This window comes from Ixodes scapularis, unplaced genomic scaffold (genome assembly GCF_016920785.2).
Source record: "Ixodes scapularis isolate PalLabHiFi unplaced genomic scaffold, ASM1692078v2 PGA_scaffold8__174_contigs__length_109621045, whole genome shotgun sequence".
Classification (NCBI taxonomy): Eukaryota; Metazoa; Arthropoda; class Arachnida; order Ixodida; family Ixodidae; genus Ixodes; species Ixodes scapularis.
Window position 1 is genome coordinate 84,452,287 of NW_024609883.1, and position 21,332 is coordinate 84,473,618.

The 21,332-nt window shown below is 48.0% G+C and overlaps 1 protein-coding gene across 1 annotated transcript in view; it reads right to left on the reverse strand.

Annotated features, from left to right (window-relative positions):
* Positions 1-21,332, reverse strand: part of LOC8031391 — a 245,941-nt gene that overhangs the window by 6,594 nt on the left and 218,015 nt on the right. Inside the window, exons 61-80 of the mRNA XM_029981965.4 lie at positions 21,075-21,230; positions 20,191-20,391; positions 19,314-19,442; positions 18,579-18,749; positions 17,342-17,497; positions 16,559-16,765; positions 15,147-15,433; positions 14,640-14,799; positions 13,879-14,076; positions 13,163-13,330; positions 12,698-12,991; positions 11,618-11,832; positions 10,813-10,945; positions 9,982-10,026; positions 9,737-9,854; positions 8,960-9,072; positions 8,091-8,114; positions 6,793-6,906; positions 6,126-6,243; positions 1,373-1,536 (exon numbers count right to left, since the gene is read on the reverse strand). Coding sequence (XP_029837825.3) covers positions 1,373-1,536; positions 6,126-6,243; positions 6,793-6,906; positions 8,091-8,114; positions 8,960-9,072; positions 9,737-9,854; positions 9,982-10,026; positions 10,813-10,945; positions 11,618-11,832; positions 12,698-12,991; positions 13,163-13,330; positions 13,879-14,076; positions 14,640-14,799; positions 15,147-15,433; positions 16,559-16,765; positions 17,342-17,497; positions 18,579-18,749; positions 19,314-19,442; positions 20,191-20,391; positions 21,075-21,230 — 3,171 coding nt within the window. The remainder of the gene's footprint in view (positions 1-1,372; positions 1,537-6,125; positions 6,244-6,792; positions 6,907-8,090; positions 8,115-8,959; positions 9,073-9,736; positions 9,855-9,981; positions 10,027-10,812; positions 10,946-11,617; positions 11,833-12,697; positions 12,992-13,162; positions 13,331-13,878; positions 14,077-14,639; positions 14,800-15,146; positions 15,434-16,558; positions 16,766-17,341; positions 17,498-18,578; positions 18,750-19,313; positions 19,443-20,190; positions 20,392-21,074; positions 21,231-21,332) is intronic.

Sequence of the window (21,332 nt, forward strand, 5' to 3'; positions counted from 1 at the left end):
GTTTAGGACGAGCTGACCCCCGTCGTGCGGCCCACATTCTTCAACTGCCTCGAGATTCAATCGTCAAAGTTCAGACCGATAAAAATATATATACTTATAGGCAACAGTTAAAGTTCCGTTGTGTGCGACATAAAATAATGCGACTGAATAAAGACGAAACAAGAATACTGGAACTGAGGCGGACAGAAACCGAAAAACAAAGCAAACAAAGGAACGAGTGGACGAAGGCAGCGACGAACCAAGGACCCAACAAAATAGTGCCGCCTTTTCCAAACGCAAGCCCCAACAGCAGGTGACAGTAACGAGCCAAAAGGAAGGCAAGAAACTCAAGAGATGCAACGAGACTAAAAAACAACCGGAGCTGCGACACAAATAGACAACATAAAGATAATTGCGAGGCAATACTCTCCCCGTAGATAGTGTCTAGATATCCTAACCAGGGCCGTAACCAGGGGGGGGGTTAGGGGGTTCTGACCCCCCCCGAAATTTTTTTCTGGGTACGGCCCTGGTCGGTGCACTGGCAGCCAGCCAATTTTAATCTTCACCTCTGCGCACGCGCAGTGGCGGCGGTCGGCTATCGGGTACCAAACCGGGACCGGTTCTCCGGTTTGCTGTAACTCTCCATTATATGCCACCGATGCACATGATTCATAGGCGAAAACAAGACAATAGACACTTTCAAAATGGCCGCCGTTGTCCCCGAAAACCCCCCCCGAAATTTTTTTCTGGGTACGGCCCTGATCCTAACCCATACAAATTGGATGTCGAGAAGCTTCAAGGGTCACTCCGAGCACGCCCAAACACCATGCGGTTTTAGCTCTAACAAACCGATAACAAAAGAGACAAGCAACTACGCCGTCCCCCCTATAGGGTTAGTTATCTTATGTGGATACGAGTTAATAGTAGCCAATTACTTCTAAAATAGCATGCAAACATAAACAGCAAACATAGCATTAAGACATAAAAAAGCAAACGTAGCATTCAAAAATAACCTACTAGATATAAACAGTTCCCAAAACCTCCTACAATACCCACGTAGGAAAAAAAAAGTCTATTGTAGCTCCTTTTTATGGTAAGTTTGTGGGATGGAACACAAACAAGAATATCCTCTACAGCAACCAAAAGGACGATAACGGCAGGGTGCCTCTTTCGGATCCTCCGGCAAGTGCTCACTGCCTTCTGCCGTGCTTCGGCTGCGCGTGCACGCTCGAGGGTTGCGAGAGACCGAAGCACCATAGAAGGTAAGCAGCTCGCGCCGGACGAGGGATAGTCAAAAGACCTCCTCGCCATTTTCGTCCCGGGCCTGCAGCTATGGATCGTACTCAGTCCGACGTGACCCGTAAAAGGATGGCGTCGAGAAGTGGGGACGCACCTTGGTGATGGGTCCGGTGGCCCCACCCGCGCGCGTGAAAGAGGATCCCGGGGACGCGGCAGCTGTGGCCGAAGCCACCTTGGACTTGAAGGGGGTCATGGACTGACTGACGCCGTCGGCCAGAATGAACTGCTCCCGCAGTTCCAGGTTTGTGCGCCCCTTGGCTGTTGTTGCCGCGCAAACCGCCACGTGCACGTGCATTCCGGGGGAGGGGAGGGACGAGGAGGACGCGCCACGCACACAGACATGCGACGGGGGAGGGGGAGAGAGAGGCGGGGGCCACAGTTAAAGGGGCACACCGCAACCAACGCCTCCCCGGCAACGAGGCCTCCTACGTCGCCTACAGAAGGCCTCCGGTAGGCGAAGTAGAAAGTTTGGTACCAAGGCCTCGCCACTTGGGAGGTGTCACCGCAACACCAGTGAGCGCAACAACAATGGCCGCATTCGATTTAGGGGAACTACGACAGTGGCTTCAACATGGTGATGGCGCCGAGCCGGCAAAACGCTGGCGTAATTTTGGTGCAACACCAAACGTGTAGAACCAATGTCGTGCTGGTTTACTGGGGATGGCAGCATTTTGATTCGAAGAAAACTATGGCACCAGTTTAGCACAAAGTTGGCATAGTACCGGTAAGGTAGTATGTCATTCGGTCTAAGAAGTACTGAGCCAGTTACCATTGATTTCAATAAGCTTTCTATAAAGATATTGTGAGTTCCGTGCCAAATTGAACCAAGATGAAACCATTTAAGTGCCAAAATAATTGCAATTCATGCTAAGGCTTAGCTTAGGCTCTTGGCATATTATTCAGCTCGGTACGGGTCTGGCTGCAACGTGATACTGATGCTAAAGAAGGAAAGCGAGCTATGAACTGTGTCTTCATTGTTTAGCCAGCGGATTACCTGCATAGGGTTTGTTTGCAACCAAGACTGCACTGGCACAGAATGAATTGAGTGACAGCCTGGCACCACTGTTGTGTTGATTTACATTAAGCTCTCCACCAGTCTACGTATAAACTGCCATTACATCAGTGTCAAAGCTGCATTGATCGGAAGTACCTTTATGTAACAACATACAGTGTAACTGCCATCCATGCCAATGCATAGACAGCACAAATAAATCGAATGCGGTCAATTATTAACAGGGACGGTGTGACTGTACCAACAGTGTCTCGTTGAAGTTAAAAAAAACACGGAAACAATTTCTGAACTGAGACTCGACGAGCATTTTGAAAGAGATCACGGGCAGCAGTTGTCCCAAGTTCTGCCTCAGTGCTGTTCGTTGCATAGATGACCTAGCCGACTACAGTCACGTAGCTCTAGTGATATTTATTTTCTCTTAGCATTATGCAGTCCTAGCATTATGCAGTACTAAACTGTCAACAGCACAACGAGACCAAAATGTCCTTAAGGTCCAGACATAATATAACTAGTGACTGCCCCTGCCATAATCAACAAACTGAGTCGTAAAATAATGGTGCTTTAATGTGACAATTCAACCACCCTTACACAGAAATAACCACCAACGAGAGACTGTTGGAAAAGTCCAGTAAACCACACAACTACTCAAACAGCACTGACATAAACAAACAAACAAGCACTTGGTAAGACTATGATCATGCAAAGTACTACTTCAGTTCGCCAAAACGTGCTCAGGCACAATCCGTCAGCAATGGGATGTCTCCCGTGTGTTCGCCAGTGGTCACGCAATTCATCTAGAAAGCAGCAGTTGCTCAGAAGTGCGAAAAACTAAAAAAAGTTTGGGGAGTTTACTTTTTTTTTTGTGTTAAGTTTTTGATTTTTTAGTTTTTTCATTTTTGAGCACCATATGTTTTCACAATGATAGGGTCTTCATTAAAATGAGCCACAACTTTGCCAGCCGAAAACACGCAACAGAACGGTTGCACCACTAGAACCATGCAAACTAACTTTGTCTTTAGTCATATCCAAACCCACCACAAGAATTTGTTAGGTGCTTAGTCTTGTACCATAAATTCTTCATGTGCAAGTCTACACGTCAAGTTTAATTCAAGTTTCAAACATTGATGGGCTTCATCTAGGTTTCTAACAAAACTATAAAATGTGACATAGATAAAAAAAAATAATAAGTCCAGTGTTTTTAGTGAAGATTTAATGAAAAGAAATGTGCAAGAGAACAGTAAGCATGCTGTTATTTCAGTCGCAACACCATAAAACATGCAGTCGAATGATGGTGAAAAGAAAACAGGCAAGAGAAAAAAACATGCCAAAAGTCATGCCAAGCCCAGTGAAAGAAAACGTGCATCGCCGAGTCAGAGGCATGCTCCAGGCGCAGTATTTTTCTCCCCGAAGAAACCACACCACATGAGCCGACCTCAATGGTTCCAACCTTTTCGTTTTTAATCAGGTTCGCCTCACATGGGTCGCCATGACCAAGTCCATCTCTTTTTCTGTACACTAACAAAAAAACGGGAAAGGACACGGAGTCCAGTTCACGAGACGGAGTTTGGCCACCGCTGGACTACCGCTTGACGTTGTAGCTATGTACATGGGCGTGGGTGTCCCCTAGGGACACAGTCTAGGGAATTACACCCCATAGGGATGCTGCCTAGGGCATTGTATCATCCTAGGGATATACCATCTACTTTTCCCTACAAAGGCTCCCCAGGGATAGTCGATGGTAGGAGAGGTTAGTCGGGGTTGGGAATGAGGGGTTTTCGATGGTTTCAGGGTGTCAGGCAGGGAATGGGGATGTCAGAGGTGGTCAGTGGGGTGACATCTGCACTTCAAACTGTTTGGACTGGCTTCGTCGGTACTGCTCGATTATTAGTCGTGTTAGCAACAACGCTTCTTCTCTCCCTCCTGGCACAGAAGAAGAAAGAGAAAAAAAAAACAGGTGACAGGGAAGCAGAGAAAAAATGGCAGAAGAAAAGACACAAAAATACAGTTATGAAGAGAGGCATAGGTATAAATCACTGTCATGTTTAGAAGCACTAACATGTGTAACTTAATTAAGCCAACATCATTTCATTACTACCACAAGAAAGCAAGAATATGTGAATGCTAGAGCTTGAATTAGACGATTACTGCTGTAAACTTTCACTCGGGTGAACCCCACTCAAAACACACTTTTCGGGAACCTCTAGTTGGGTCATACCCAGGTGAAAAACAGTTCAGTGAACCATTTTCGTGACGTTTAGAGAGTTCACTCAAGAGAGCTTACCACAGTTTATACAAAATTTAGTTAATATCTGAATCACGTGCAGCCCCAAACATCTGCATTTCTCTAAATGACTGATTGAAACATAACATGATTCTAAACTCTAAGCTAAACGGGAAAGTTATTTTACTTAATGTACGTGTATGGTTTGGTTTGCCTTCTGCAATGAAGCCAAGACTTCTAAATTCTAAGCAACATTGATTTGCACCAGTTCAACGAGAAAAGACTTGCACAGCTTTCCATATGCAATGAACAACGTTCATTGCTGTCGATTCACCATTTGTTAAGTACCGTGCGGTCGATTAACCCTTTGTTAAGTACCGTGCGGTCGATTAACCCTTTGTTAAATACCGTGCGAAAGACTACTTGAGAGAACTCTCAGGCATACAATTTACAATGTCTGGAAATATTTTATGTACCCTCTATTGAACTTAATTTTTCTTGGGGGGTGATCACACTTTGCTATATCTCAAAAAAAATGTGAAGGATAATTTTTTGCTGCCTGCTTCCATCATATATAGAAATATTGACGGCTGTCGACGTTTCGATCGAGAGAGCCCACTGGGATTAACGCAGCAGGGTGCGATATGAGTTAGGTACCTACTGATACAACTTGCCTCATTTTACACTTACACACAAACAGTTGTTCCCTAAATCACCGCTGCCATTTGCCTACGTGGAATGAGGAATTGAAGAGGCTAGAAAGAAACTCCAATGCTTCAGGGGCAACAATGCTTCTAGAGCTTTTTTATATAACTTGTGATTCAATTCAAATATAATTTACATCGCTTATCGGCCATTACAACCTGACTAAAAATATGCACTTTGTTTTGATGTAGCCCAATTAGTTTTGTTATTATTAAAAAAATTAAAAAAAAAGAGAAATTGGAATACTGAAATATGAAAATAAACACAATCAGTAAACTAAAAGGTCTGTGGAATCCTATAAGGCATAAATGAAAGCTCTGTGGCAATTTAGAGGCTTTTTAGGACACTTAAATTTTCCAATTCCAAACTGATCTATTGCAGGATGCCTAAAAGGCACCTAAAAGAAGCCCGATATGTACTATATTTAATATTTACACCCCTAATTGCATACTTGACACATACACCTACCAGAGAAAGAAAAAATTTCGAAGATAGGAGATGTGCAAGTGGAGATACGGCTTCCATAAAAGAGCAAAGTGTGTAAATAGTTCACTCAGAAATAATAGCTAAAAAAAAACATCCACAGACCCAGTTTATTTCCAAAAAAATTTTTAAAGATAAGAAACACTTGTTTTACAGAAATCGTTCAAGGACGAGGTAAGTGCCTGCCATCCTTCAAAAAACACAATTTCAAAAATGTGTTTTTTTTTTGTATTTCTTGCATTAAAAAGCAGTGTCTCCCTTTAAAAGGATTTGCATCCCGCAACAAATATTCTTCAGAGATAGCCACGAAAAAGACATGGTTATCTCGTACGGTCTTGTCTCATTGAGCTGGTACGACAACAAGTCACCAACGAGCGTCACGCGTAATGCGAGAGCAGCCAGAGCGGCCAAAGAAGAGGGACTGACCTCGGCAGGGGTCATTCTTGACCAGGAACTCGTCAAGAGCAACCCAGCCTCCGCCCACACGCACCATGACCGTGCTTCGCAGAATGCGCACCAAACGGAGCTTCTGAGATTCGCCAAACTGGAAGGAAACCACGACAAAGACGCCGCTTGAGGACAGGGCAAAGTGGCCGCTAAGCGGTCGCAGTGGTCACGGGGGGGGGGGGTCCGAAAGACTCAACGAGCAAACGGCCACTCAACACGTTCCATTGTTGTCACCAGATTCAAAGCAACAAGTGTCAAGTGATTGTCACATATCTGGGAACGAATATGGCTACTACAGAACAGATAGGGTCAAGAAAGGGTGTTGGTTAAACAATTTAAAGAGTCATTAGAGTGGTTGTGAGCTTACTTGCATCTGTACTGATGCATAACGTTGTATATTACAACACCGAGCATACAAGATGCCGGAAGTGCAGGTCAATTGAACAGGCCTACCGAGACTTTTTATCTCAAAAACATTTATATAATAAATGTGATGAGGTTTCGGCAATGAACACGGTCATCGGTCCGATCGTAAATCGCTGAAGCCAGGAGACAGTCAATGCGCTGTACGAGGAAACAAAGCGTCCAGTCTAAAACACAACGCCAAAGAATGAAGACGGAAGAGAAGGAAAGAGAGGGCACTTACTCTGTATTTCCCTTCCCCGACCTGGAACACCTTGAAGCGGTGCACGCAGGTGCACTTGGCAACCTGCCGCTGAACCTCGTCCTGGATCTTCTCGGCCTCCGTGAGCGGCTTGTTCTGCTCAGCCGTCCGGTCGGGGGAAAGAACAAAACCTATTAAATGGTCGTCCCGACTCTAAAGGTTCCCACAGATAATTTAAATTGTAAAAATTTAAGAATTCTTCCTCTGCTTTTTCGACTGTTTCCGCCGGTAAGACTAGTTGTCGCAGTGAAAGCTCCTCTGCAGTGAAACTTACATTAAGCGAAAGTATTTAAACAAGGCCCCACAAGCAATAAACGGGGCAAGTGACTTCCTTCGCCCAAACTTGAGTGATCTAGGGAAGGACATTAGCTTGAAACAACGAGTTGAAAGAATGGCTTAACTCAATCTGTACTATTACACTATATCACCAACTCCAACACCGAGAGACAAAGAGGTCTATTATTATCATTTTCAATTTTCAAACAACAAAGAGGGAGGGTGTGGCGTTTGAAAAACGGGTGCAGGACGACACTAGGGACGTGTGACAATACCACATTGAAAAGTTTGCTGCTAAAACAAAAGGAAAAAAAAGAGGTAAGGTGTCAAAGGCAGAATTGGCCTTACAAACAGGCCAGAAAGCACCTCAGGCTGGCATGTAGTGATTACAGAATGCGATTGTGTAAAATTCTGAAATGATATAGGTAAATTTTCTGCGCTACCACACTAAAAATTAAAATAACTCGAAACATTGTTAGAGACATTAAAAAGACGTGACCCCCCTATGAAAATATGGGCTTCTCAACTGGAGCTGTGCAGTAATGCAAGTTTACAAGGTTATCCGTAACAATCAAAGGGACTACAATATTTACATAGTAATCTCAACCAAGCATTACTGTACTAACAAGAAATGCTTTGAAGAAAATCAAATATATTAAACAGTCAAATGACTATGCAATATGTTCACAAGAAGTCACAATCTCCAGATGAAATTGACACCTCTTTTACGACAGCTTTAGAAAAGGGGTGTAGACTGTAGCGTACAACTTTTGCGACTCGTTAAAGAAGAGAGCGATTGCAAACAGTTTGAAAGCTTGGAAAAGTGGCAGGCTGATCAAAGCAACTGTTTGCAGCAGCGCAATAAATGCAGAACAAAGTGCGAGGGGCCAAGAGAAACGCAAGGGGCAGGCACGCCGAGCTGGGATGACAGGATACAGGGAAAAACCAAAAGCAGCGGGACAGCACGTTAAGCGCATTTCTTGGTCGGGGCATTATTGACTTACCTGCCTCGCACCATGAACCAAGCACTGCAGGAAGGTGCGTTTAGTTTGGCGAGAAAAATGGAAGAAACAACCAGTCGTTAGAGAAATAAAAAAAAAATATGTATAAAAAGGTGAGAGGTTAGGCTTCAAGGGGCGGCAAAACAGACGCTCAAACTCGACGAGTTACTTCCAAAAGCACAAGCTCGGTTTCTAAACTCTATGCCAAGAGCCGAGAAGGTAAATCAGCTGCTACGGCAAGAGAAGTGTGAGTCAGCAAAACGCCACCTAGAACACAACGCTTGCTAAAATACATCGCTGCCAATGAATCATATAATCCGAGCAAAACCTTTCCATTAATGCCCTGCCTTTTCCATTTTTCCGACATAGTCGACCGAACGATCGAAATTCATCAGGCTTGAACATTTCGCACTGCACATTACGTTGCACTCGGACACCAATCCTCAGATAGTACCTCAAGTGGCAACTTTTGTTGCTTTCTTTCGCTCCCTTCTCTACACGCAACATCGGTGATGAAACACTCATTATACCAAAGCAACACCCACCGAATTATACTTCTTTGCCTCACTCCTGCCACTCAAATGTAACCACGAGCAAATTTGCACTCCTCGCTAGCCAATCGATGCTACACCCCAATAAAGATGGGTGTTGAGGGACAAGAACCATTAGTCGCTAGTGAATCCCAGCTGGCCCTTAGCTAAAGTGATGCATGCTGCCACTTTTCCTCCAAACACCTTTTCCAATGCCTCGTCATTTATTGTAGCGGGCAAGCGTAATGTTCTCGGGTGACCTCTTGATAGAGCATCAGTTTCCAAAAGCAAGCAGCAACTCTGGAGTACTATGGTAGCAGAAAGGTGGCCGGCTGCGCTTACGTCTCGATCCGGACGAAGGGTGTCGATGTACTCCTTGTGGTCAATGTAGCCATCGCCGTTTCGGTCGAAGATGTCGGCCACCTTCTCCATCTCGAGTCTGCTCGTCGGGAATTCTGACAACGGGAACAACGAAGACGTTGGTTTTCATAAAAGCGTCGGCATCGCCGCCTCCAAATGAGCGTACCACGTTGGCACAGCCTTAGTAAAATGTTGCCACTTGATCGGTAAAACATTGACGCAACGTCGGCGGGATATTGGCTAAGAAAGAGCGACACTTCCGAGGCAGTCTGAAACTCCGGCGTCCCGACCACATTGATATTAGGGTGCGACGGTCGACCTGCCAGTCTTTTGGCCCAGCCCGGAAAAGTTGGAAGCTATGTACAGTTCTGCTCCCACCATTCGAGAAGCACGCAGCATTGGCACGGCATTAGAGTATAATGTTGCCACTACATCAACAAAACATTGATGCAACATTAGGAGAACGTTGGCTTCAGAGTCAGTCGACACTCCGTTTCACCTTACGGCGGATGCTGCGGGCCACCCTAGCCAATCCGGCACTTTGAGCGTGTTGCGTGACTATGCCCCACGGGTTGCTGCACCACTCCCGAAGGTCACGTGACTCACGGCGCCCCCAGCGGTCCACCGTAAAGTGGAATGAAGCGTAGAACAGCAGTGTCTGGACCACACCGAGTTTAGGCCGTAACAGTTGACGGGCAAGTTTTGGCACAGTCCAGAAAAGTTAGATGCCAGAGATGTACATGGTTGGACGGGACGTACTTGACTTGAGGATGCCGTCAATGAAATCCTCCTTGGTCACCTTCCCGTCATTGTCCTTGTCGATCTTGCGGAACAAGTCCATCACTCGGGACTTCTTGTTGTTCATCCAGCCCAAGAACTAGCAACAACGACGAAAAAGAAATGGAAGAAACGCGGATTAGCCATCAACTCGTAGAACGTTCAGGCTAATTTTTTGAGGCGCATGAGTGGGAAGGGAAACGTCCGACACCGGACGGCTTACTCACCCTTCTTCTCCATTCATCAAAGTCAAAGTTCTTGATGCTCTCCAGCTGTATGAGAGAGGGCAAACGTTTTAGAACAACATTCTTAACAAGGACCGAGCGAAAAAAGAAATGGCCCATTCTGTTCTAAGCAGACTCTGCCTAACTGCCTCGAGGGTAATGAATAATGTGACAAGTAGACATGCTCACAAAGATTTTAAGAGAGCACAAAACGGGCTTTGGACTATGAAATACCCGAGGTACAGTACACCCTAAATGTAGACAGTGTAAATGAGCCAAACATGCAAAAACAATTTGTGCGCACGCCCTGCCTTTATTTACCATAATAAATGCAGCCCAACATGAACAAATCCCCCTCTCTCTTTCTCACGCGCTGCTTCCTCACCGCTAAATCCGAGGAGGAAACCCTTTTGCGGCACTGGAATTTCCCGAGGCCGCTGCTTCCTCCCTGCGATTTTGTCCACTTCATCTCTCACCCATTTCAGATCAAATTGCTTACGTGGAAACGGCAAAAATTTATTTCGACATCCCGGGTTCTTCGTCGAGATTAATATCGTCCTCTATAGTCAATGACAGGCCATGAAGCGCGGCGCATCTTTCGGATGCCCAGCCTTGTCAACAGTCATGCTTTGGACATGTGCACTCGCTCCGAGCTCAAGAGACACCGAAACGTTACCAAAGGTAAAAAGCTCACGCTGGAAACGGGAGAACTGAACTATCTCCCTGCCATTCTTATCCCGTCAACAACTAGAGACGCAAATATTTGCTAGTTCTTGTCCAAAAATCCCCACTAAACCTCCTTTTGAAAGGGCAGGAGCGCCGAAGAGCCCTCACCTCCTGAAGGTACTTGAGCCTCTCGAGCAGCCTGCGCTGCCTCTCCAGGGCCAGCAGCCAGACATGCTGCCACTTGTCTACCAGTTCCTTGGCACGTGGGTGCCGGATCTCGGGTTCAGCATGGTGTCCACGCCTGCAGAGCAGTTGTAGGGCCGCGATCGTCAGCCGAGATCTGACCGACATGAGCTCTAAGCACCTACACATTGTTCACACTAAGCCGAAAGGACGGTGGGATCTGTACGTCGGCCAAACAGAAGAAACGCCTCCCTCTTATCGACCGATCCCTCTCTCTGTGCGTGCGTACGGGCAAGAGCCTTACCCACGCGCACAACCCGTTCAACAAGCTCGTGGCTTCCACCGCACCTCCGGGGTGACCAGACTGAATGCACTTTTAGAGCGAGCAGTTCCATGTAACAAGAGGTATTGAGTGAAGACTTGCTGCGTTGACCAAACTGTCCTTCTACAGTGGCAATAAAATATTAAGAAAAAAAACACAGTACGATCTTGGCGATAATTGCGATACACCGTCTGACCCTAATGTACCCTTACCTATCTCGCACGTTACGTGGAGGAACCGTCGCCGATGTCTGCTCGGATAATGACACACTCATTAATTTTATGCACGCAGAAGTCCTCTCAGAAACACAGCGTTATGCGACGCCGCGACATCACGGGACATCCCGACCCGCGTGTCGGTCGAGAACGACGGTTGAACGTGGCGTGCCGCTTTGAGTCGCGTTATTTGCGTCGAAATGTCGGAATCTAGGGGCGGACCGAGCCAAGGCGCTCCTTCGGAGGCACTCACACGGGGGTGGAGGTCCTGGGCGTGCTCTGAGAAGCTCCGTGTGGGGTGGTGCGCCGGTCGTGGTGCAGGGGCTCCCCCCTCCTGCGGGCCCCCACGGGGTGCTGCTGCAGCTGCTGCACGGGCTGCTGCACGGGCGGCTGCTGCCGCTTGCCCGAGAAGGCCTTTGACACCCGGTCTACGTCCGGTTGCCGCTTCGACATGTCCTCCATGAACACCTGGGCGGAGGCACCGCATCAACACAGTCACCTTTTTTCGGTACAACGCTACCCTGATTGCGCCAAGACTACGCTCCGTTTCGTCTTATGATCGTGTCGTCCGCGGACACCCAAAGGGAGACGCGTCGGCACCGTTACCTCCCGTCGCTGGTTCGTCTTGGTACGACGTAACCCGATTGGGAGGGGCACGGCGACAAGCACCCGACTGGCAAAAATGGCTCATTGTGTCCTTTGCGATCCGTCATAAGGGGAGACGAAGCATAGATACGTAAATATGGGAGCCAGTGGGAGTACACCGCGCAACACGGTTAGCAGAAACACGACGTTGGTCCTTTTTCTATGTTTTCCTCGAACAGACATCGATTCGCAATGTCTATGTAGGTGTCTGGGGCGAGCATATTCCAACATTCTACGCTAGGTTTTGGTAATGTTCTTTCCAATTGTCAGTCAAAAAAAAATTGCTCGACTCAAGACTTTTCGTCAAATACGGCAAAGGTGCGATAGCACTTTGTAGGCTTTTCAATGAGCGACACTCCTGCCACACAATTTCAGCGGACACATTTTCCCGATAAATTTAGCAGGCAATTCGCAATATCACGCAACAACACAGCGACATTGCGTGACACTGCGATGTAACGCGACTCTGGTTTTGTGGCAGAGGCTATGCAATCAGACTAACAGCCTCGCTCTATCGCTTGTACTGTCTTCCTCAGCCTTGCCACGGCGTGACAAACGATCAACACGAGCAAATAAGGTCCGTGTGGGGTTCCCACGAAAGCGCAGTCTCCTTAAAACGGGAAAAAGTGTCTGTCATTTATTCGCCGGCTCACACAACCGCCTGCCGTCCCAGAGATGCGTGTCCCACCTTGTGGTCGTCGATCAGCCTCTCGACGAGGGGAATGTCGTCGGGCAGGGGCTGCGCCTCGAGGGCGGTGAGGGTGGCCTCGGCTCCGAGCAGCCAGCGCATGAGCTCCTCCAGCAGGTCCAAAATGTCCCTGAGGGAGCGCAGGTGGTCCTCCAGCTTCTGCTGCCGCTGCCGGGCCCACAGCGACACCTCCTCCCAGCGCGACTGGATGATCGTCACCCAGTGCCGGATCACAGTCACCGCGTCTGGGTGGCACTTGGCCAGGATCTCCTGGGCCAGCGCTATCGTCTTGTCCTGAAAAGACGGGTCGCGCGGAGGGTTCGGATACGGGGAACCTCTGCTTTCGCGAATGTTTTTGCGTCAAGCCGGGAACGGTGATGCCGTTCGACTGAAAGCGACATTCCCACACCCTCGCACCCTTCCGGCAAGCGACGACTGCGAACGTATCGATCCGGGCGTCCCCACCTTGTTGACCTGCTGTTCGTCCATCTCGCGCAGGAATTGTTGGTGCTCCGCAATCTGCTGCCTCGTCGTCGCCTCGTCCTCGGGGAGGGGGCCGGCGAAGCGCAGCTTCATCTCTGCATCCGAGAGCCACTCCAGCAGCATGTGCACCGCCTTGTGCAATTGTTCCGCCTGGACGAAAGAAAGAAAACGAAATGAGGGAGAGTCTGAGGAAAGCCATGGGTACATGACTACGCCCCGGCTGTAATTGGAGAAGTGAAAAAATTGGCAGTTTCTTTAGCATCTTTCAAAGGCATTTTAAATGCATAATCACCATTGATAGGGCCTCTTCACTCTCCTCCTATTGCACGCAAGAATGACATCGCGTAAATGATGCGAACTCATTGGCATGACTGCACAATCGAGGCTGCCTGCCACAGACACCAAAGCGCCATAAATGCTGCGCATATGCATCAGTCCCTCTATGACAAAATTATATAAATTCGTAGATGCATCCCCTCAAGAAGTCTTTCTAGGGCCTTAAGTTGGACACTCAACGAGAAAGTTGGCAAGATCACCAACCACCGCGAGTGGCCAGCACCAAGACGAATGCTGGCCAATCGCGGCGGTTGGTGATCTCGACGACCTTCTCGCCAAGTATCCAACCTAGGAAGCAGACTTGAGGATAAGACAGCACACACTTGTTGTACAAGCAAGAGATGGAGGGAAGGGTACAGTACCTGCTTGAGTGCCTCGTCCAGCCTCGTCTGCTTGCTCTCGCACAGCTTGGACACGGTGTCCCACTTGGACTCGAGGATGGACATCTGCTGCCGGATGTTGGATGCATCTTCCGAGCTCGCCGTCTTGAGCAACTCGCTAGCCGTACGTCGCACGGACTCCAGGTTGGTGGAGCGGCTCTTCAGCTCCGTCTGGAAGCTCTGCACGACGACGGGCGGGGACACGATCGAAAGTCAATGAAAAAAATTCGATTGAGCGGGTCATAACAAGGACAAATGATCGGAGGGTAGGAGGCAAGACGCCTGTATTCGTCCTTCAAATGGCAGACAAGAGCTAGCTAGCACCGATTCCCTGAAAATGCAACCCCACTGTAGAGAGTAGAGGGCAAAATTTAATTCCTCATACGAAGCGAACAGTATGTGCCCCTTTACGAGAAACTCTGCAAAAAAAAAGTGCTCGTCTATAAATTGCTTCCTGGAGGAATAGGCCCAGATTGTGTCCAGCCTTGCGATATTCAATACCTTTTTATATTCTCACACTCCCTAACTTGAACGTCCACATTTTTCAACTGCCCCTTAGAACTCAAAAGTTAGAACATATGCTCAAGTAGTGTCATTATTAGACCAGACTCCTAGTTGAAGCCCAAAGTCTGGAAGCTTCAAGAAAGGAGTTCTGACGGATTCATAGAATTGGCAAACATGGACAGCCACACATTAAGGGCAGTCGGGCGAAAGGCACGCAAAAGGCACACGATCGTGGGTACCTTGTGCTGCTCGACGAGGTTGTTGACCGTGTCCAGGTCTCCGTGAACCAACTGGTCTTCCTTGAGTGTCCCCAGAGCCTTGTCCAGCCAATCGATGAGCGCCTGCACTGCATCCTTAAACTGGCCAGAGAAGAGCAAGGCCTCTTCCAGCTTCCTCTGCCTGCAAAGCAGAAAAAACAAACAAATAGTTTGGTGCTTTGGGCATGCAACAACGCTTCTAAGCCTTCTTTTTTTTTTCTCTTTTGAACTTCTACCAACAACTGCATGGATCGCAACATCTGACGACACCACGCGCTGCTTCCGCTACATTGTTTTTTGCCACTTCGAGACTACTTTCAACGGAGGATTCTTTTCAACCGCCTAGGGATCTTTAGACATGCAACCGAAATCTCGATTACGCTGCCTTTTTGTCGTAGTAAACCTTCGTCGCACTGATTCACGCATGGGAAGGACAGGGCTCTGAACGCACCGGTCAAAGCCGCATTCCGGTGCTAGGCTCGAACGCACCTGTCTACGCTCTTGTTGCAGACGGCATTCCAGCGTGCCTTGAGGTCGTCCAGCATGCGCTGCAGCACGGGCAGGTCGGCCTTGGGGCAGCGTTCTTTCAGCAGCCTGCCCTGGCGCACGCAGGCGTCGTAGGCGGGCTGCTTGGCCCCCAGCGCCCGCTGGAATTCCTTGTGCCGGGCCAGCAGGCGCCTGATCTTGTCCGGGTCGTTGCCGGCAGCGGGCTGGTCGTCCAGGCTGCGCTCTGCCTCCGCCAGCCAGCGGTCCAGCTCCGCCCACGAGTCGTGGAACTGCGTCGAGAGAGAGCGAGCGACGGCGTGAGAACCTGGTTAAAGACGTGAGCCCGTGTCTTTATCTGCCATCGTATCCACGATGGGCTATACATCGCTCCAAAAATAGGTCATTCCTTGCTTTTGTTTGCACCTTATGAATAATTGGCCATGCATCTATCAGTCAACCAGTTTTCATTGACTGATCACAGCAGCAGCATTCATGTCTCTCATTAGAGAAGGGGCTCTATTTACTCCTGACTCCTTACGCACAATGCTCAAGCATACACTTTTTCTCGTGAAATGTACAGAGAGTCAAGGCCCGTTCACACACTTGCAACCGAGTAGGACCGATTGAGCCAAGACCGGTTTTAAGCTTCTCACGACACCATAGGACCGGATGCACTGCAGCAGAGCAGGTCCTAAACCATCGCAAGAGGCCTAAAAACCGGTCTTGTCTCGGCCGGACCTACTAAGTTGCAAGTGTGTGAATGGGCGCCTTCAATCGCTGCAGTTTGTGGAAGGGAACCGGAAAATGTTCACAAGCGCCTATCATGCAAGAGTGAAGCTGAAGCTAGAAGCACGAGCATGCATGCTCGGCAGGGATGCTGGAAGCCTGAAGTTCGCTCTCAAAGCTTCCGCTATGTTCGTACTTACAATGAAACTAAGTATAACAATTATACGAGCTTGATCATGCGGACAAAGACCGGTAAGCACGAAACAAGCGATAGGCCCTTCAAGGGAGAAGGGAAGGGCGTAGTGCGAGACTGATTCCTCGCGCGCCGCACCAAAGACTTGGCTCTTGCATGGTCCATACCACCGAGCCTGGAAAGCTCAGTTGGCGAAGCGCCTGGCTCACAACCTCAGGGTGGAGAGTTCAAATCCCCCCGGGGGACTAAAGTCTTTTGATACGGTTCCCTAAGGGTGCAACGCCTTTCGGTGTCGTTACAGCCAAACATTAAAGAACTCCGTGGAAATAGGCCGATAAAACACATTCCACGTTAAGAGATGTTTGTTACTCAGTATCTTAAGTACCAAACATCTAAACACTTTGCCACGCTTGTCCATTACTCGGTACCCGACCACATACTACGCATCAAATGACTGGCACAATGGCGTTTCGCGGAGGCGCGGGCAAACACGCACCTCCTTGGCCTCCTTGTAGCCGTGGTCGAGGCTGCGTGTTCGCTCGGCGGCCTTGGAGACGACGCGTTCCCAACGGTGCTGGACGGAGATGAGCAGGTTCTTGATCAGGATGACGTCCTGCTTCTGGCTGAAGTACTTCAGGTGGGTGCCCTTCTTGTCCAGGTTCAGCATCGTCTCACGGTGTGCCCCCACATCCTTCTGGAACGTCTGTGCGATGGCGACGACAAAAAGAAACGCAAAGGATGCGTCGGGAACGGTGCAAGGGTATCACGCACGCCACTGTACGGGCGTTTAAGACCACTTGGGCGGTTGAAGAAGGCGCATGCGGAACGTTTGCCCAAAAAGGTTGGCCTTGATGTTATCGAAAGCTTATATAATAGCACAGACTTTTGCAGAGCAGTCTTTAGGGGAATGTCTGGTCTCCTGTACAAGAAGACAAGTGTGCATGTGAGCGTGGCACGAAAAGTTATAGTATATGAGAAATATTACCTCTAGAGCCTGCAGATGATCGGGATTACATAAATAACTCTAGCACAATCATACTCAGAGGTTCTTCAACTTTGGGCCTTAGATTTCACAAGATTTGAGAAGAAGCTCCGTAGAAACTCGGTTATTTTGTCAACTGAAAACTGGGGTACAATCGTTAAGCGAGCTTACTGCCATAAGAACAAAAGCACAGCAGATATCTGCACAACTTCTAGCAGATGTATTAAACAGGCAACCCTTTCTGCTTCTAACAGAAAGTCCCTCCGGCATGAAATTCAGCACATTTCAGGGTCCCACCTTGTGTTCCTCGATCTGCACGAGCACGTTCTCAAGGATGCGGCTGACGGGCTTCAGGTTGGTCAGGTACTTCTCAGAGTTGGTCAGCCACTCCACAAACTCTTGCAGAGACTCGTGGAACTCTGTCGCCTCCTTCAGCGCAATCTCGAGCTTTATCTGTGAAAACGACCAAGCAAGAAGCATTGTGGAGTGCACTACGAAGCAACCGTCGTATAGAGACCCAAGTGGGAGGTATCTCAATTAAGTCTCTCACATCATAAAGGTACTTTGTTGCTGCCTTGCTTTATAGTCAGTCCCCACAAAGCAAACTAAAACCTTCTAACATCACAAACGTTTATATCATCGTTTAGCAGCACGTCTAGCCTGTTCAGCCAGACGCCTATGTTCGTGGCGCTCTTCATCAGATAATTTAATCTGTGGCATGTATACCTTTCAAATGATAAACCTGGTAATCTTCCAGAACCTTTTAACCCACTCCTCTCCTCTCCCGCCTCGCCTCCTCGCCTACCTCTTCTCACTTCACCGCTGGTCACATGGCCTCCTTGTTAACCAATCAGCATCTAGCACCTCACTTCTCCTCTCCCACTCGTCAACCAATCAATGTCGAGCCTCGCGGCCATGTTTTTATCCAGGCTTCACTTTCGGGCATCACGAAATGCCGAACAGCTAGCCAAAGAATGTTTCACGCTAATCTTTACCTTGCATAGTTGTGCACAAAGTCGGGAATAGTCCACATATATCAAGAGAGTACTACACTGTCCCGCCATGCAACAAATTCCTGCAAATTACTAAGGTAGGCCAAACAGCCTCCGGTGGACTACGCTTTAACAACTGAAGTACAGGTGTTGAAAATATGCCCTGTACGATGAGCTTAAATTAAAGCATACAACTACAGTGCAATCTACCTATAACAATAATGAAAAAACCCGAAATTTCAATCGTCACGCCAATTATTGTTTTATCTGGACTAGAAATTGAGCGTCTCTAGGCTAGAAACTCCAGAAAACAATTGTCATGAGCAGTACATTGTTATATCTGGTATAGTCACCAGTAGATGGCACTGTACCATCACTGAGCACAGCATACGTGCCAAATAAATTTATAGTCATTCCTTCGAGGTAACGCTGAGATCTGAATGGATTAACTGTGCAACGAAAACAGAAATTCTCCGTGCCATAAAAAAAAATGGGGCTCATGCCGATCGAGTCAACGCATGGACGGCGAGCGCCGAGCCCACCTTTCGGTCGTTGGCTCTGTTGAGGACATTGTCCCAACGTTGTTTGAGGGTCCTCAGGCTGTGTTGGAGGGCAGTGGTGGTGGTGCCTTCAGCCACCTTGGTGTACTCCTGCCCCTGCTGGAGGGCCGACTCCACACGGTGCCTGTTGCTGTCCAGTTCGTTGTACAGCTCCTGCGAGGCACAAACATGTCTCATCGAGGTTCAACTTCTACACGTCGACAGCAAAGCAAAGTGGCTCCTTTCATTAGGTGGTCAACAGTGGGCGGCACGGCACCAAGTCAAATTCAACATTGCCTAAAAGAAAAAGAAAAAAAATTCTGTACAAGGTAGGGAGAATGTACAGCTAAAAAAGCAAGCGAGACTAAGCAAAAGTAGATGCAAGTTGCTAGCGAAGCCCCAATGCCTAGCCACTTATACGCTCCTAGTCAGTTTCATGAATGTAGAAACATCACTTTTACACATACTGGTTAGCCGTTTCTATCACACAAGATGCTAGACTATCATTATAATTACCCTCTACACATAAAAAGTCAAAGTTTTAAATTTAAACACAATACCGCGACAAGTAAAAGACGTTTACAAGGAGAATGTCAACAGCCCCCCCCCCCCCCCCCCTGGAGTGAAATTTCAACATCTTCGAGCGAAATTCCATGTCTGAGCAATGACTCGTATCCGTGGCTCTTGTAGAAAGGCAATGTTCTTGCCAGACATCTGATGTATGCTGAAAGGACTGACCATGAAGCGGTTGAGCTGTTCCCGGGCAGTCTCAGGCAGCCCTCCGACCGGCTTGGACGACGCCAGCTGTCCGTCCACGTCGCCCAGCCACATCAGCAGGTCCTGGATCTCTTGGTTGAAGGCTTGTGCCTGCCAAAGAACGAGAGAACGCGTGCTTGAAAACTAGCTTTAAAAACGGAAGGCACCGGTCGAGCCAGACCGACAACTAAGCTTCAACGTTCTCGATCGTTTGGGACATATTGAAGCTTGTTTGATGTGCAGTGTTGATTATACGGAAATTTAATGCATGAAATGATCATAAATCCCATGTGACATTAAGATTACAAACCTCAATATTTTTGTGCCTGACACAATAATCTAACAGCTAAGGCTTTCGAACAACTCAATTTCAACGTGGATTCGTTGGTATTCACTGAGAGTTCCTTAACGTGAAATACCTCCATATTCTGCAAACATATGTAATGTTCCTGTCGCTAAGTCGGGTAAGAACTCAAATAAACATCGGTTCTAACGTTCCAATTCCCCACTTCGTCCAGTCACACCACATGCAGCCAATGTGCAAAGGGACACTGTCGTGGCTAGTGCAAATTCCGTGACAGTGTCAATGTTGCAACATATTACACATGTTGCTCATGCTAAGTGACACTAAACTCGTTTGATTTACTTGCACCAGTGAAGAAAAGTGTAGCGTGGTGCAGAAATCTGCTGGGCAATGTACTTCCGCTGTATGTGTTTAAATGGGCTGTACTCGTAAATCGACGACGACAGCGCGGATGCCGTGTAGCATGGTGCAGGAAGTGTGCCAGGTAAATGGAACGTAGCAACCACCACGGCCAAACCTCTCCCCTACAACACTATGCGTGAGGGTGGGCGTTACCTCCTTGAGAGCTGCTTCCAGCTGGCGCTGGCGCTCCGCTGCCTTGTCCTGGAGCGCCTGCCAGCGACGGTTCAGGTTGTTCAGCTTAGTCTGGGTGGCACTGGCGTCTTCGCTGTGCCTGTCCGCCTCTATTAGCTGGTGACCTGCTCTGTTCAGCGTGTCCACGCTCGTCTGGTGCGCTTGAATGTCATTCATCAGCACCTGGGATGGCAACACAGTCTTGTCTGGACTCCGGTCGGACATGAGCGAAGTATAGTGCAACAAAAAAATCAAGACTCCTACCACAACTACATTTCAAACTTATGAAACTTTACTCGATTTCTCGTGACCATTCTAACGAAATCACCTGACGAATGGAATGGAGGTGTCTAGAAGCACTAATGATAACACTAAAGGAGTCCAGTATACCGATAAAAAAATTCCATTCATTTTTTAAACGCGTCGTAAAAAGAAAAATATGCAAAATAAACTGACATGCTTTTTTATGCCCATTCCATACTTATCTTTCCTGAACATCTTTATGTAAATGAATCATTACACCTTGCTGAACACAATAAGCTATAACCACCGCCAGAAATGCATGTGGGTACTTATGCAGCTTATAAGACACCATGCTATGTGGGTGAGCCGAGGTCACGGTCGAGATATTTTATTGCTTTGATAGCACGCCGCTTTACTAACATTTTTAACTGATAGCTAGCAATCGCACAACACCTGCACAAGAGGAAAATAACTGAAATGGGATTTCTAGAAAGGAAAATAGAAACATCACTCTGCGGATAAACTCTCCCAAACAAATCGGGAAGGTCAGGAAATACAAGTGCACAAATGTTGAGGAAAGAGAGAGAGAGACAGTGGCTTGCCCGATCGCCAAGTTAACCGACCTTGTGCTTGGCCAGCTCGACCTCGATGACCTGGGCGTCCCCTGCGACCGGCCTGCAGTCCTCCAGGGTCTTCTCGGTCTTGGAGATCCAGACCAGCAGTTCGTTCAGCGCATGCTGGAACTGGCCCAGGCGCAGCAGGGCATTCTCAAGCTCCCGCTAAACAGAGGAAAACACACACTTATTAATAACAATTCATTTATCCGGGAGTGTGACTCGACAACATAAAACGCTCGGAAGCACGACAACGACGTGTCTTCA